Source organism: Actinia tenebrosa, unplaced genomic scaffold (genome assembly GCF_029948245.1).
Source record: "Actinia tenebrosa isolate PJP-AT-01 unplaced genomic scaffold, QUT_ActTen_1.0 PGA_scaffold1__47_contigs__length_23844297, whole genome shotgun sequence".
Lineage (NCBI taxonomy): Eukaryota > Metazoa > Cnidaria > Anthozoa > Actiniaria > Actiniidae > Actinia > Actinia tenebrosa.
Genome location: NW_028292578.1, coordinates 1,005,918 through 1,019,973, shown reverse-complemented (window position 1 = coordinate 1,019,973; position 14,056 = coordinate 1,005,918). Strand labels below are relative to the sequence as shown.

The following is a 14,056-nucleotide window of genomic DNA, read 5'->3' as shown; positions in this document are numbered from 1 at the left end:
AGTCAACTCCAAAAAGTCACGTGATTGATAGTATGCAATTCCTTAATTATAATGATTCCTCTGTTTGTGTTAATATGTTTTCGTAGTTTGAAGTGTGAAGGAAGAAGGAGAAGAAGGATGAAGCAAAAAGCCTAGCACATGTTTTACTCGGTAGAATAAAAAGACCATGTCTTCATGTATTATCTTATTCGTTTACACCTAGAGATGCTGAAGAACTGAAGAGGCTCGCAACAGTAGGTTTCCGAGCTGGGCCTGGTCACGAAAGCCGTGTAGGCAGGACAAAGACGCCACAGGGGTCGAACATATCGTAAAATTCGTTTGTCTTGGACAGTATAACCTCCATTAATTTGTTTGTAGCAGTTAGTAGTACGTAGATCTCTTCTAACTAGTTCTTAACCGTTTTAAGTTTGTTTTTTTTAGTTCTCCACCAGTAATTAAGAACATAATGCAAGACAAATGTTTGAGCTGCCTGAGCCGTAAGACGCGAGACCCAGGATTTAATCATCCAATAAATTGTGCAGTTTTCCACTACGGCCCTCGAAAGTGCCAAGATATCCACTGAGAATCATGTGTTTGCTCAGGCATGGGTGTGTTCCGGCGACATATAGTGATTAACAGGCAATGACGTCATCATGACATGATGACAAGTCTCTAGATTTGCAATGACAATTTCTTTTTTTATTTGCATTGATTCCTTGGAATTTTCACCAATTTTGATTAAATTTTAATGGATTCGAGCCATAAAGTCTCGTAGCTGTTAGGACGTGATCAGTAACTTCCAAAGAGCATCATTTTTCAGTTGTTTTTTTCTTTTTACGTTGTTGTTTTCGTGATGCTGAAAGACAAAATGTCCGTCAAACCTGCGACTTTGGTGTTTTTTTACTGATTGCATTCCTAAAATATCAAGAAAGAAAAAAACCCGAAGTCGGCTTTAAGTCTTTTGGCTGACACTTTCAATGATAGTTCATTTGCCCTTCGGCTGAAAATTATCACCGAGTTTGCTTTTAAAAGTCTCTCAGTCTGGCATGTACAAATCAGAATGTCGTATCTCAAATCCACGTCGTGTCTAGCTGCTCAAACTCAGTTGAAACTACCGAAGAAAGACCTTTATTGAATCGCACATTAAATACTTATCCAAGTAATGCATACTAAGACTCGAAGAGACAAAAACCTGTCTAAAAATCAATAGCTTTTGGTTAAAATAGGTCGTTAATAAAACTTTCCCACAAGCTGTTGATAAGATTGAACCGTTGAAAAAGCATGGCGGTTCTTCTAAGTATATTTTTAATTCCGATAGCTCAAAGTCGAAGGCGAACGGATATTTCAGTAGATCAAAAACAAAAGGCGGACAAATCCAAAGCATGTATTCGGGTCCGGTTGAAACGCCTCAAAGTCAATCATAGAAGACCATTTCATTCGAGAGATTGCTTGAACGCGGCCTTCGTAGGCAAAGAAAATCATTAACACTGGAATAAGACAAGTTGAGGCACCTGAGGCCACGAGAAAGGAAGCTTATAGTAGAGTATTAGCACAAAATCACATCCAAAACCGCTAATACAATGAAAAGACTGTAAGTAATGATTGGGAAACCAAAGCCTTTAGTTTTGATCAAAAACAAGACGCGACAAGAAATGAAATAAATCCAGATTAAAACAAATGTAACAAAACCAGAACATACTTTACGAGAAAACCACAGTAAAAGAATTTCAAAAAATCCTTATCTTGTGGCAAGAAATTTCTAGATTTTAATGAAAGTGCATGTCAAAAACCGAAGAGGATTCCGAAATAATCGATTATAAAACCAATCTGGCGGAATTGCATATTTTTGTTTAAAAAAAAAGAAACTATTAAATCCCAATACTGGCAATATGCTTTACCGAAACCACAAAGTGCTTGTCAATATAGTTACTACTTCATATTATTTGAATATTATAAAATTTATTTCTCTAAATCTACTTAAATTTGACTCACTCAAAATGATATCTTAATAATTATCTAGAGGATAAATAAGCTACATACGAATGGCTTCCGCTTTTGCTCCAGGTTACATTTTTTCCCTGCTTGATCAATACTACACAATTGTTAGTTCTTTTGAAAATTAATTTGTTTACTTAGGAAGTCAACCTGGATTAAACTAACTAACATCGTTCAACTCAATATTTTATTGATTAGGACATATAACATCTGCTTGATTGAATTATGACACAGAAAAAATAGACTGCATGAAATATCTAGTATTAAGACTTCGTTAGGTCACGCCCTGTCAGATTGATCGAGCTGGCTAGTCAGACTAGGAGTGAGAGAAGCGAACGCAAGACCAACCGATTAATTCCTGCAAAACAATTTTAACCAAAATCTACTTTGAGTAACTTGAGGTATGTATTATATTGATTTCATGGAATATTATTCAAAATATCAAAGAAAACAAGGATATATACTGATGAAAATGAAAGTAAGATTAACTTGCAAAAACTGGAATATTGGAATATTAATCAAGCAAGGTTCAGGCAAACTTTTAAAGCAACTAGATTTAAATTCAGTAATGGTTCAGTATATAAAGGTACTATTTAAAAAATGCAAAGGAAAAATATACCAATATGCTATTTCATCGGCTTCACTATTCAGCGCCTCATTACTGAAAAATTGGAATTTCGCTTGAAATTCCGGCGATAGGCATTCTTAGAAGTGAATTCTGAAAAAAAAAAATCTAACTTCTTTAGTTAGAGTCTTCCACTTTCCACAGTCTTGCTGTATACTCATGGAATAATGAAATTAGTCAAAGGAAAAACACTTGTTTTCGGTACATAGTGGTCATCGATCTACTCAAACACAAACCGCAAATTTTCCACAGAATGCCTATTGAACAAGACAAAAAAAAATTTCGTTAGCTCAAAATAATATTTCGAATTGCTTAAAATAACTGACATTTGTTTATGAATAGTGTATATCTGACCTTGTTCACGAGGTTAATAGTATTGGCCTTCCTTCTCTGAGTCTCTCTTTGCTCCTCGCCTTTTAGCTTTCCTTCTAGTTTATCGTAGAAAAAGCTCTGTTGAAACGTATTTAAAAGAAAGAAAGATGCAAAAATGACGCGCGTTTGCCAAAATATTTCATATCCCGAGAGTCTCATAAACCTGACTCGTCAGCAAATGAATATGCAACAGATTTCCACCTTTTCCCGCGATGTGAATATAGATTCCAGATCTCAAACTTAAAATCATGGTGTAAATTCGGTTGATGGACTTACTCAAAATATTTTTTGTAATAACTGTTTTAATAAATCCTCATGATGCAGTAACACCAGTGCGAATGAAATAGTATTGGAAAAATGACGTACTAATCGAGGGGGCACTATACTTGCCTCACCACATTTACAGCATGATTTTGATAATTTCTTTTTTCCCTGTTGTTTTTTGTTTTGAAAAGAGGAGCCGGACACAGCGATAAATTATTTCCGAAAGCTTGGGCAAATTTATAGGTTTTAGTTGATATTAGAATCTTTTTTCCATCAGTAAACATCACGCTATGATCACACGTCCACCAACCCTCTCTCCTCCCTTCTCCTCAGCCATCTCTCTTTCATTATTTAGCATTAAAGCGCAGTAAGGCTGCATTCACTATGCAAGCCAGGGTGAAGAGGGGGGCAGGTGAAATTTAGGGACATCTGAAAACTATTTGTGAGATTTCAATGAGTGCATCTCAAATATATATCAAAAAGACCAAAATATGACATCGGATCAAATGCCTGGTGCGATACTACATGAATAATAAATGCAGCCCAACAGGCATGGCAAGAAAGAAAATGTCTTTGAGTCAGAGATCGACTACCAGCACTGCCTGTCATCAGACCTGAGGACCGACACTTTTGACTACTCGTACTCAAATATTCATTTTTCCCAATTTTCTAAGAAGTTAATTAGTTTTTACCAGAATTTATCCACTTTAATTGCAATGATGACTAATAAAAAGCTCGAACATGAAATCTATAAATTAATGTTTTCCAATTATTACTAACAGTGTCTTGTTTTAGTTATGCACACGAAAATATGATGGGAGTTGATTGCGCTGTGTGTCTAACAAGCGCCTGTGTGTTAGTAAGATTTAAATTTGCAATCATTTCTTGTGAGGGCAAAAGCCAAATGAGTGGATAGATGAAACTAGTGTGAGAGGGTGGAACTGCATGATGGGATCGGATGTAGCCTGCGTAGCGGCTCTCTGGGTGAAGGGGACCTGGCAAGTAGAAAGGGGGGGGGGGGGTGGGGGGGGTGGAAAGAGCCGCTTCGCAGGCTAGATGAAACGGAAAGGTGTAATGAAATGGACAGCAGTGGGTGGAAAAGATAGAAAGAACAGGATTAATCGGTTGGATGTAAGTTTTTTTTTACACGAATGCAATCAGGAAAGCTCTAACTCCGATGAACAATATATTGGTATAAGTATTAGTATTGGAACATCAAACTGAAACGTTTAAGTGTTTACATCATACAAGATATGTACAAATTGCATTACATACATTTCTATCAAGAATCACTTCAAACATTTACAGCCTCTTTGAGGTCTATGGTAGAGTGCTCGCACTAAACCCGTGAAACAAATACTAATTTTTAGTTAGTACAAAATAGTGATAATCAAACAATAGGAAACAAAGGATTCTGTATGAATTACTACTAATTAGTACTAAAAAATTATTCACGGGTTTAGTGCGTGCACTCTATTTCCTGCGGGCAAAAGAATAGCCCAAAAACATGACCAAAAAATTAATCAGTGCTACACTTAAAAAATTTATATCCAAAATGCAAGTCCTTAAACTTTCACTTTACCTCACCAGAACTCTCTGGAACGTTCTTCCGTTATCACGAGATGGAAAGATACAATCCGTACACTTGCTTTGATCAAAGCTTTCATGTTTCTTAGTAGGGAGGGTTTAATTTAGCAGGAAAAGGCAATGCAACTCACCAAGCTACAAAAGCAAAGTATCTTAGAATATTAACCGTTAAGAGTAGAATCAATTCAATTCAATTCTAAAATTATCAAACAATATTAAGCCTGAATTTAAAAAATTAATAAAAAAAACTTACATTTGGCAAGACCGCTGCAAGCTTTTTCCCCATTCATAATTTTTCGTTAAAAAACAATTAGCAAACTCCCAACAAAGTCGTCCTTTGACTATCACTTAAATTTTGTCGGGTGAATCTCCGGTGATTATGACACAATGTCGTTCACCATATAATTCAATAGTTTAAATTAAGTGTCAAACACTTCAATACATGCATAAGATTAGACAAAACAGGTGGATAATACTGGGTCTGTCTTGTCAAAGAAAAATAACAATAGGATCTCTTTCCTTTGGAAAATAAAATTTCTTGTCATGAAAACGACATTGCGACATGTTCCTGTCTCACAACATGGCTGATAATATGAAAGAATTTGGCGATGATTTTGACTTTTCATGTTTTTTACTCGATGTCCTCGCGATCAGCGGTGATTATGCTGGCTCGGTCAAACCCGCGTTTTACAAAGCATTCACATACAAATCTGCTTTAAAATGCAAACCATGGCTTTATATTCATTGCATTGGCCCATTAACGCAAGTTCAATTGAACAACCGGCACATCGGAACATTTTTATTGTGTGTCCGTTTGATACGCCCCAACTACATACGTGTTCAGCAGGGTTTTTCCGGCGGAATTCTCGAACATGCGCAGTACGGTTTTTACCAGTCCAGGATCATTCTCGCACCCAGAGCTAGCTCCTCGGTAGTCGTTCTTTCCCGCGGTCGGAGGAGATATGCATGGGTAAGATGAGAATGGTCCTGACTTTGCTAAGTCACACCCGATACATAATTGCAGAATGTTGGCGGATGTTTTTTTTTAAATTTTCAAAAAACAGCACTTGCTGCTCATTGCTTTTGCCGAAGAGTTACACACCATTGATCTACGAATCATAATCAAACTTAATAAATTAGCCACTTTATCATACACTATCTAATAATTTTCTCATATCTATAGTATCACACAAAAATATTTTCTCACGCTATACTATGACAATTATCTATATCTGCGCTAATTCTAATAAAGTATTTTTGGGCATGCTAGCTGATTATTTATAACAATGTTACTTAGAACCATCTTGCTTCTTCTGATTGAACAAATACGTCCTGACCGGCTAGTCAAAAGAGAATATCACGAAGCACGACTTGATATTGTAACTTTTCACAAATCAAAGTCTATTTATCCGTTATTATTTTCTTTTTGCTTTTGGTTCTTTTAGTTCATGATAAACTCCGTGCAATTTTCTCTGTGAGCTCAGAGTTAACCTTGCCCTGACTTATGATCAGTCCAAACTTTATTCCTACAAAATTTAAAAGAAGGTTTTTATTCATTTCTTGCTTTGTCATAGAATCATAGATACAAACGAGAGAATATGAATTTTTAAAAAAGTCCGTTGTGTGAAATGACTGATGGTTGAACTACGAACAGGCTCAGTTTCTAGTAGCAGATCATAAGACATGAGAACTATCCCTGCCCACATGTTATTTACCACTTAAGCCTCTCGATTTGATTAAATAATGTTTAATTTCCTCTATTTGTTGGTTGTCATTATTTCTGAGTTATAATAATAACTGCTAATCAGATAGCTGCCGTTTGGCTGGCACCAACTTTATGATCAAGCACGTACATGGCACCTGAACACCTTAAATTCTTTCTTAGCTCGTATACCGGTGTAAATAGGATACTAGCTGGACTGTGCATAACAGATTTTTACACTGACTAAGTTTGAACACCAAGTGCATCTGAGGCTGAACTGATTTTAGCAAAGAAGACATCCATTGAATTGTAAATAATAACCCTTGATTTTAATATATATTTTAAAATTTTACATTGTTTTTTATTTTATTTTATTTCATGTGTTTAGTTTATTTGTTTGCTGACAGCTAATTATGTTAATTTTGCAGGCATAATTGGGGGGAGGGGGGGGCGAAGAAAAGAAGAAATTAAACAGCAACAACAACATTAACAACAAAAAAGAGAGTGGAAAATAATGCAAAAGTACATGACCATCTTCTTGTGGCAGCAATTCTGCATCGAATATAATATACTGTTTACTCAGTATAGTCTCAAATAGCGGAATAAACGAAAACAATCCGGTAGGAGGGAGTGGAGAACGCCCATTTCATAGGCAACCATATTACTGTTACCATGACATTCTATCAATAAAGAATTACTGCGCATGCTCGAAAATTAGGCGGGAAAACACAGAGCAGACGCGTCTTTGAGATATATTAAAGACAATACTGTTTCATATGTTTATCATCCTTAAAAGAATGAAGACGGGAAAATGTATGGTAGCAACATGATGTTCACCAACAAAAGAAACTTGCTAAACGAATCCGAAGTCGCTTAATTCGATCAACCACAAAAAGGCGGCCATAAAAACCAGAAAACCAGCGATAAGTGCACACGTTAATTTATTTCAACTGGCCCTTCATCATGTTTGATATCTAAATCCACCTAAAACCTATTCTGATTAGATCTGATATTCAATCAATTCTACTAACCAAAGCTGTATAGGATTAGAAGTGATTTGAAGTGCTTCGGGTTACCAGCAATCAAGCGGCTCTTCAAGAATGTGATATTAAAGGGATCGCCAACTTAGCCGGCTCTCCTTCGTGATCTTACATAAAAAAGAATATTCTTAAATTGTAGAAGGTAAACAAAAATTTGCTTTGAATAACAACTAAGCTTCAAGGTGTAAAATTTAAATCTGTTGCTTCGTTTAAAGTATGGTATATCGCGTGATGCGGACTGACTTAATTCTTAAAAACATTCGGTGATATCAGCCGGTCATTTCTTTTCTTAACCGCAAAGCACTTGACCAAGTATAATTCGATAATGTTAAGACGAAGTTAATGCTCTTAGCTCACGTAAGTTGTAATCTTAACGAAGCGTTATGATCTGAGACCATACGGCTGCGGCTAGTTAGATGAAAATACCGCGTTTTTGTAGAATTCAAAGACAAACGATTTTAAGAGTGGTTTTCATTACATGTAATATCATGGATTTTTTTTTACATATTCGTATGTTATTTTTTCTCTATGTCGTGTCAATCAATAGGTAGTGGACATTGAGTGAACGGTTTATAGGACCTTTACGACAAGGTGAAGAAACTTCCAGCTGAATGAATAAATAAAGAAATGAAATAAGATGTCAAAAGATGCAAGAATAGGCTTGATTGTCCAATTAGATCGATCTAAACAATGATTTGATTACGCCAATATTATAGTTCGGGTCTATAACCTTTTTACTTAGTTGTGATTGAGGTTTTTCGTAATTTTATTCAAATTCAATCTGCCTTATTCACATCAAAATCAGACTGAATCTTTTCTTTCACTTGTAGTTGCAATTCCCTAGAAATGTTGGTCAAGATAGCCGTTCTTATCGTAATCCAGCTGGCGTCCGCACATGGAGGGTCAATCAAGAAGCGTTCCTTGCCTCCAGGACTTCCCCAGCCACCAAACGATTTAGAAGCTGTTGCAAAACGTGCACGTAAGTCATTACTCGAAAACAACTAAGGCTGCGTTCATAGTGTTTGGCAGAGGGGGGCAGGTGAAATTGAGGGGGGATCGGGAATTTTGTTAGGAAAAAGGGGGGATGGGCAAATTTTTATCAGAAAAATGGGGGGGGGGGGGGTGCACAATTTTTGGAAGAAGCTACAAGCCTTACTTAGGGGGGATCGTATTTTTTGCATGACTTTGGCCAAAAATTAGTTTTAGTTCAGCATTAATGAATGAATGACGAATTGAGATGAGCTACACTGACTAAAATGTAGTGCCCGCATTAGTTAACTAACATGGGTCTGACCACGTGTTAGTAAGTTTTTGCGCGCCAAAAAACAACTAAAGACAAGATGAGTCTTGACAGATAAAAGCAACCCACTGGAAAATCTGTTTGTAACTTTTTCACATGCCATAACAGATCTTTGTTCTAGATAACCTAATGCATTCAAACCAAATACACATACATGGCATATGTCAGTCATATTTTGAAAGTATATTTTAACATTTCAAAACTGGTTTTTTTTTTTAAATTCAATTAATGATTGCATCTTTTAAGTTTTGTAGGCTAGCACCATAGTTAATAACTATTATAATTATTATATATTATAACTGTTTTACCAGTGTGTCCCGAGGGGGGTGGAGACAAGGATGCTGGTTGTCCTTACTGGAAGACATTAGGCTTCTGTAATCCTGGTAAAGGATACCTGGACTTCATGGAAGAGACCTGCCAAGTGACATGTGGATTCTGTGAAGGTAAGTTATCTAATGTGGCTCAGTCCAGAACCCTTTACTTGATACTATCTTAGCTGACAGAGCATTGATGCAAAGGGAACTAAAGGCACGGCCGCTATGTTACCAATCAACAACAACCAACATGGCGGTCATGACGTCACATACACCCCAAGATGCATGAGGCGTAATGTTTTCCCATTTCAGACCAAGTGTCGATCCCATGATAATCCAATTCTTTGTCAGTTGAGTTGTATTCGAGTCGTTTCCATATTCTTGTGTCTTCTCGTGCACAACCGTTACAAGTAAACGAAGAAATAACATACTCTTGACAATGACAAGCCACGTGGTTTGTATTGGGAAACATTGCTCCCAAGCTAAAAAGAAAGCTGATGTCTGCGTATAGAGCGTTTTCACTCAGTCCCTAGAAAGTTAACTGACAATAGAGATAGCAGCCATATTAGAGTACCTAACAAAAGAAACTAGTGAAAAAGGCGGTAGTCAAAGGTACACCAATATGGCGGCTGTGACGTCATGTGAAAATGGATAAATGTTTCGTGAGTGAACATACCATGTCTTATCTTTGCTTGACATGATTTTACTAATGAATATCTCGTTATTTTTGTAAACAGCGAGACCAACTCCACCTCCACGTGCAGCTCTTGCCAGAGGTAAACATCTTGTCAGTTATAGATCTATTCCTCATTGAATGATGACCTGACTACACACATGCTACTGATTTTGAATTTATCGTTCTTCCATGTTCTTATATGTTTATCCAACATATGATTGACCATGTTACTCATTTAATAACCTCTATACTAAGGAAGCACTTCACAACGGTTGCATGCTAGAGACAGAGTTTGTTAAGAAACGTTTTCTTGCTGGAAGACTTTGAATTAAGAAAAGCTACACTTTTGGCTAGCGGTGCATTTAATTAAGTGAGAATGCATGCCTTTACCACAAGCGTTGAATGTCGTACTTACACTTAGACATGCGTCGCAATTTCGTAGTTGTGCGCGACATTTCGCACCGTGTGTTCCTCAGAAATATGGGTTCAGAAGCATTAATACTTTATAACGATTTTCTTTTCTATTTTACAGTGAATGAGTATGAGTGTCTGAGAGCACATAACACGAAGCGTGCCATCCATGGAGCAAGACCGCTGACATGGGATAGATCTTTGGTTCGTGATGCGGAGAAATGGGCACTAGAGCTTGCTAACAATGACGAGTTTAAGCATTCCCCATGGAGCGGACAAGGGGAAAACCTCTATTACGTATCACGTGTTAGTTCGACGCCAATCACGTGCGAGGATGCCGTTGAAGCCTGGTGAGTATGAGAGTGTGTGCCGTGAAACATGTACAATCAAATGAGGAATTCGAAAATGCAGCCCTCGTAGCTGTGGAAGGGATGTGATTGGTTCTCACTAGGTTGATACTAGATGTACATGTCAATTGCGTACCGTAACCGTGCCTTGATTCAAGATTTTTGAGTGTGCCAAAGGGGCTAGTAGTTAACTGACAATTGGCCAAAAAATATTAGTTTACTGACAAATAACTTAAATTAGTATTCCACAATTAACTGATATTTCATGATTTTAGTTAATATCATGGCCAGCGCTCGTAAAATTATTACAGTTACAGCCATTCTCAATCCCACGCGCCCTCTATCGCGAGTGTTTTTGTCGCGACGAAGTAGCTTTTGGTGGACGTCAATCAAAGCGTTTCCATGACATTCTATAGGCGCGTGTCCTTATAGCTTTCAGTTTTCGGACAATGTTATGGAAACGCCTTATGATTGACGTCCACCAAAACCTCCTTCGTCGCGGCAGAAAAAATCACGAGAGGGCGCGTGTGAATGAGGATGGCTGTAACTGACATTCGGCCGAAAAAATAGTCGTTAACTGTTAATTTTGTACTCATATTGGCACCAGCTTTTTTCACTTTCATTTGATCTTAGTAACCCTGATCTGCCTCTCCAACATTCTTGCAGCGCAATTTTGCGGCGCTGCAATATGCAGTGCCTCGTTCAACATGCCCTTACATAGCAATAATGGCTGACTTTTTATGAAGTTCATGGTATTATTAATTTGTCATTTAAGGTATGACGAAGTTAAAGACTATCCCTTCAATCATCCACCGCGCACAGTCTTTGATGTTAAGGGGAAACAAATTGGTCACTTTACTCAGGTAATCGGCAGATCTATAGATTTCTTTCATCATCACACCATACTCAACCCTGGTTTACATAAATGCTTATTCTAGGGGATGTGGTGGGACGATTAGTATTAACATGTGGGACTCCGTGGTAGCAAAAATGTCTGGACAGCTAAATATACGATTTAAAATCACCTCATAGAAGAAAAATTGTTAACTAAATCGGCTACTCTTCGAAACCCAGTCCCTTTCAGTCTCAGATCTTTCCTCAGTCCATTCCACAGCAGCTACATAACCTTTAGTGATTTATATCATACGTCACAACTTTAAAGCTCTATTGCATTTAATATTACGATTTGATTGACAGCTGGTGTGGAAAAACACTGAAGAAGTGGGCGTGGCTATCTCGGTCATCAAGCGAGGCCTGTGGTACAGCACGTATGTCGTAGCTCGTTATACCCCTCCTGGGAATTATAACGGCAAGTTTGCGCAGATGGTTGGAAATATTAGAAGTGGAAGATCCAGCGTGAGCGCTTATTAGCTGACTGAGGAGCTGCTTCTATGTTTTGTTTCAGTAAGTAATGTTTCGTAATGTAATGTAATGTTTCGCTGCAACAAAAATGTGAAATTACGTTGCCAGCGCGAGAAAAAATTGCAGCGTATATCGGCGGCAGCTTAACATGCTAAATTCACATCTATCTCTGAGTTACCTGTGCCTTGACTTTGATCAACTCCAGGTTCAGCGTATCGATAAATTTGAAATATTCATGACATAAATGTCAAAAAAAACTAATTCATCCAAAATCTGTAAATCGCCAAGCAAAGTATTCGTTATTCACTAGACGTTATTAGAGACTTTAAGATTTGCAAAATCTGCGATAGCGACGTTTATAACCGGAAGTGTAAATAACTTCACTCTTTGGGGTTTCGCGCCTTCAAAGTCGACTGTATTCCCTGTTGATGAGATGACTTCACTGACAATGTATTGAATAAAATGATCTCCAATGAACAGAACCCCAAAGAGAAAATTATTTACACGTCCGGTTGACATGGCCGTCAATCTTAAATTCCCTAATATTTTTACTTCTTGTGCGGTCGATGATGTTTCAATGAAAATCCTTCAACCACCCCTACACCCCTCCTTCCCCAGGACAGAAATAATGGCCCGTACTAGACCTAAGAAGGATATTATCATTATTTTTTTCTGCCCTTTTCAGACACGCTTCTCTACGTTCAAGAATGCAGAAAGACGCTTAGATAAAATAAATGCCATTATGATTACGAAGTAGAAAGTCCATAAAATCTATTATAATGTCTGTCAATGTCAGTAGTATTTATGCCTTAGTTATTTACCTTTGAAAATCATTATTCTTACATGAACCGCTTTCCGTTATCAATATATATGCTAGCATCATTATCAAGATCTTGATCATCTGTTCATCAATCTTCATTATTAATACTCCATCTTGATCCTCATCATCATCACCATTATCACCACCATCATATCATCACCATCATCATCGTCGTCGTCGTCGTTATCATCATCATCATCATCACCACCGTCATTACCACTATCTTCATCATAACCATCATCATCTTCGTCGTTGTCGTCGTCGTCGTCTTTATCATCATCATCATCAACAACACCGTCTTCACCACCATCTTCATCATAACCATCATCATCTTCGTCGTTGTCGTCGTCGTCGTCTTTATCATCATCATCAACAACACCGTCTTCACCACCATCTTCATCATAACCATCATCATCGTCGTCGTCTTCGTTATCATCATCATCATTATCATCATCATCATCATCAAAACTGTCACCATCGTAGATATCTACTCTGTCAGTTTGGCCGGTTTTGACCAACATTTACTGTTCACTAACCCATGCAACCTTATGCTTATTTGGCGCATTAATTTGGTCGTGTCACCAACTGATAATCATACCACTGAACAGCAGCATTGTTATCACGTAGATATAGACCAGTTCATCAGCACTTTCTTAGCTTTAGCCAGACAATCCTGGGGAAAAGACCTAACAAACGCTGCTCACGTACATTTATGTGACGCCAAGTATGGGAATCGAAGCTGAGACAAGTGCACTTACCGCTACTGCGGCACCCCTGATTCCCGAAAACACCTTAACTCAATGACACGACATCACGATTTCTTCCTTAGTGGCATCCCACAATACACCCCAATACAAATGAGTGTTCCACCGTAGTGTCAATCAGAGCTGATTTGGTTTGCTCGATTGCTTGTCCTGCGCATGCGCGCGCTGCATGAGGCGTTATCCGAACAAGCTTATGCTATGTGTCACTGAAGAAATGAAGAGAGTGTTGGGGAACTGTTAATTTGCCGTTACAATTATAATAACAGTCTAGAACTATGAATCAGTGTTTGCGCATTACTAATGACGCCTTGTGATGGAAACCTTGTTCAATGCCGAATGCATAAGCCTTAGCATGGCACAAAACCGTGCATTGCTCCATATATCAATCACTATATGACACTATAAACACATTCAGTGAAAACGCCTTATCATAAATGTAGTTCATGAGTCAATTACGTTATTAAAATAGCACATCACCATATCAGTGTTTTGGTCTGT

General features: G+C 37.7%; 1 protein-coding gene across 2 annotated transcripts; it reads left to right on the top strand.

Moving 5' to 3' along the window:
* The first annotated feature begins 2,170 nt into the window (after nt 1-2,170).
* Nucleotides 2,171-14,039, top strand: LOC116295699 (uncharacterized). 2 transcript variants are annotated; one of them, XM_031703603.2, is made up of 8 exons: nt 2,171-2,375; nt 8,395-8,543; nt 9,176-9,307; nt 9,916-9,954; nt 10,387-10,615; nt 11,388-11,475; nt 11,810-12,016; nt 12,660-14,039. In XM_031703603.2, the coding sequence occupies exons 2-7, from the start codon at nt 8,411-8,413 to the stop codon at nt 11,981-11,983; spliced, it is 795 nt and encodes a 264-aa protein (XP_031559463.1). In that variant the 5' UTR covers nt 2,171-2,375; nt 8,395-8,410; the 3' UTR covers nt 11,984-12,016; nt 12,660-14,039. The 2 variants fall into 2 exon arrangements, with proteins under 2 accessions (XP_031559463.1, XP_031559464.1); XM_031703604.2 differs by lacking the exon at nt 2,171-2,375 and adding an exon at nt 6,728-6,833.
* The last annotated feature ends 17 nt before the right edge of the window (nt 14,040-14,056 follow it).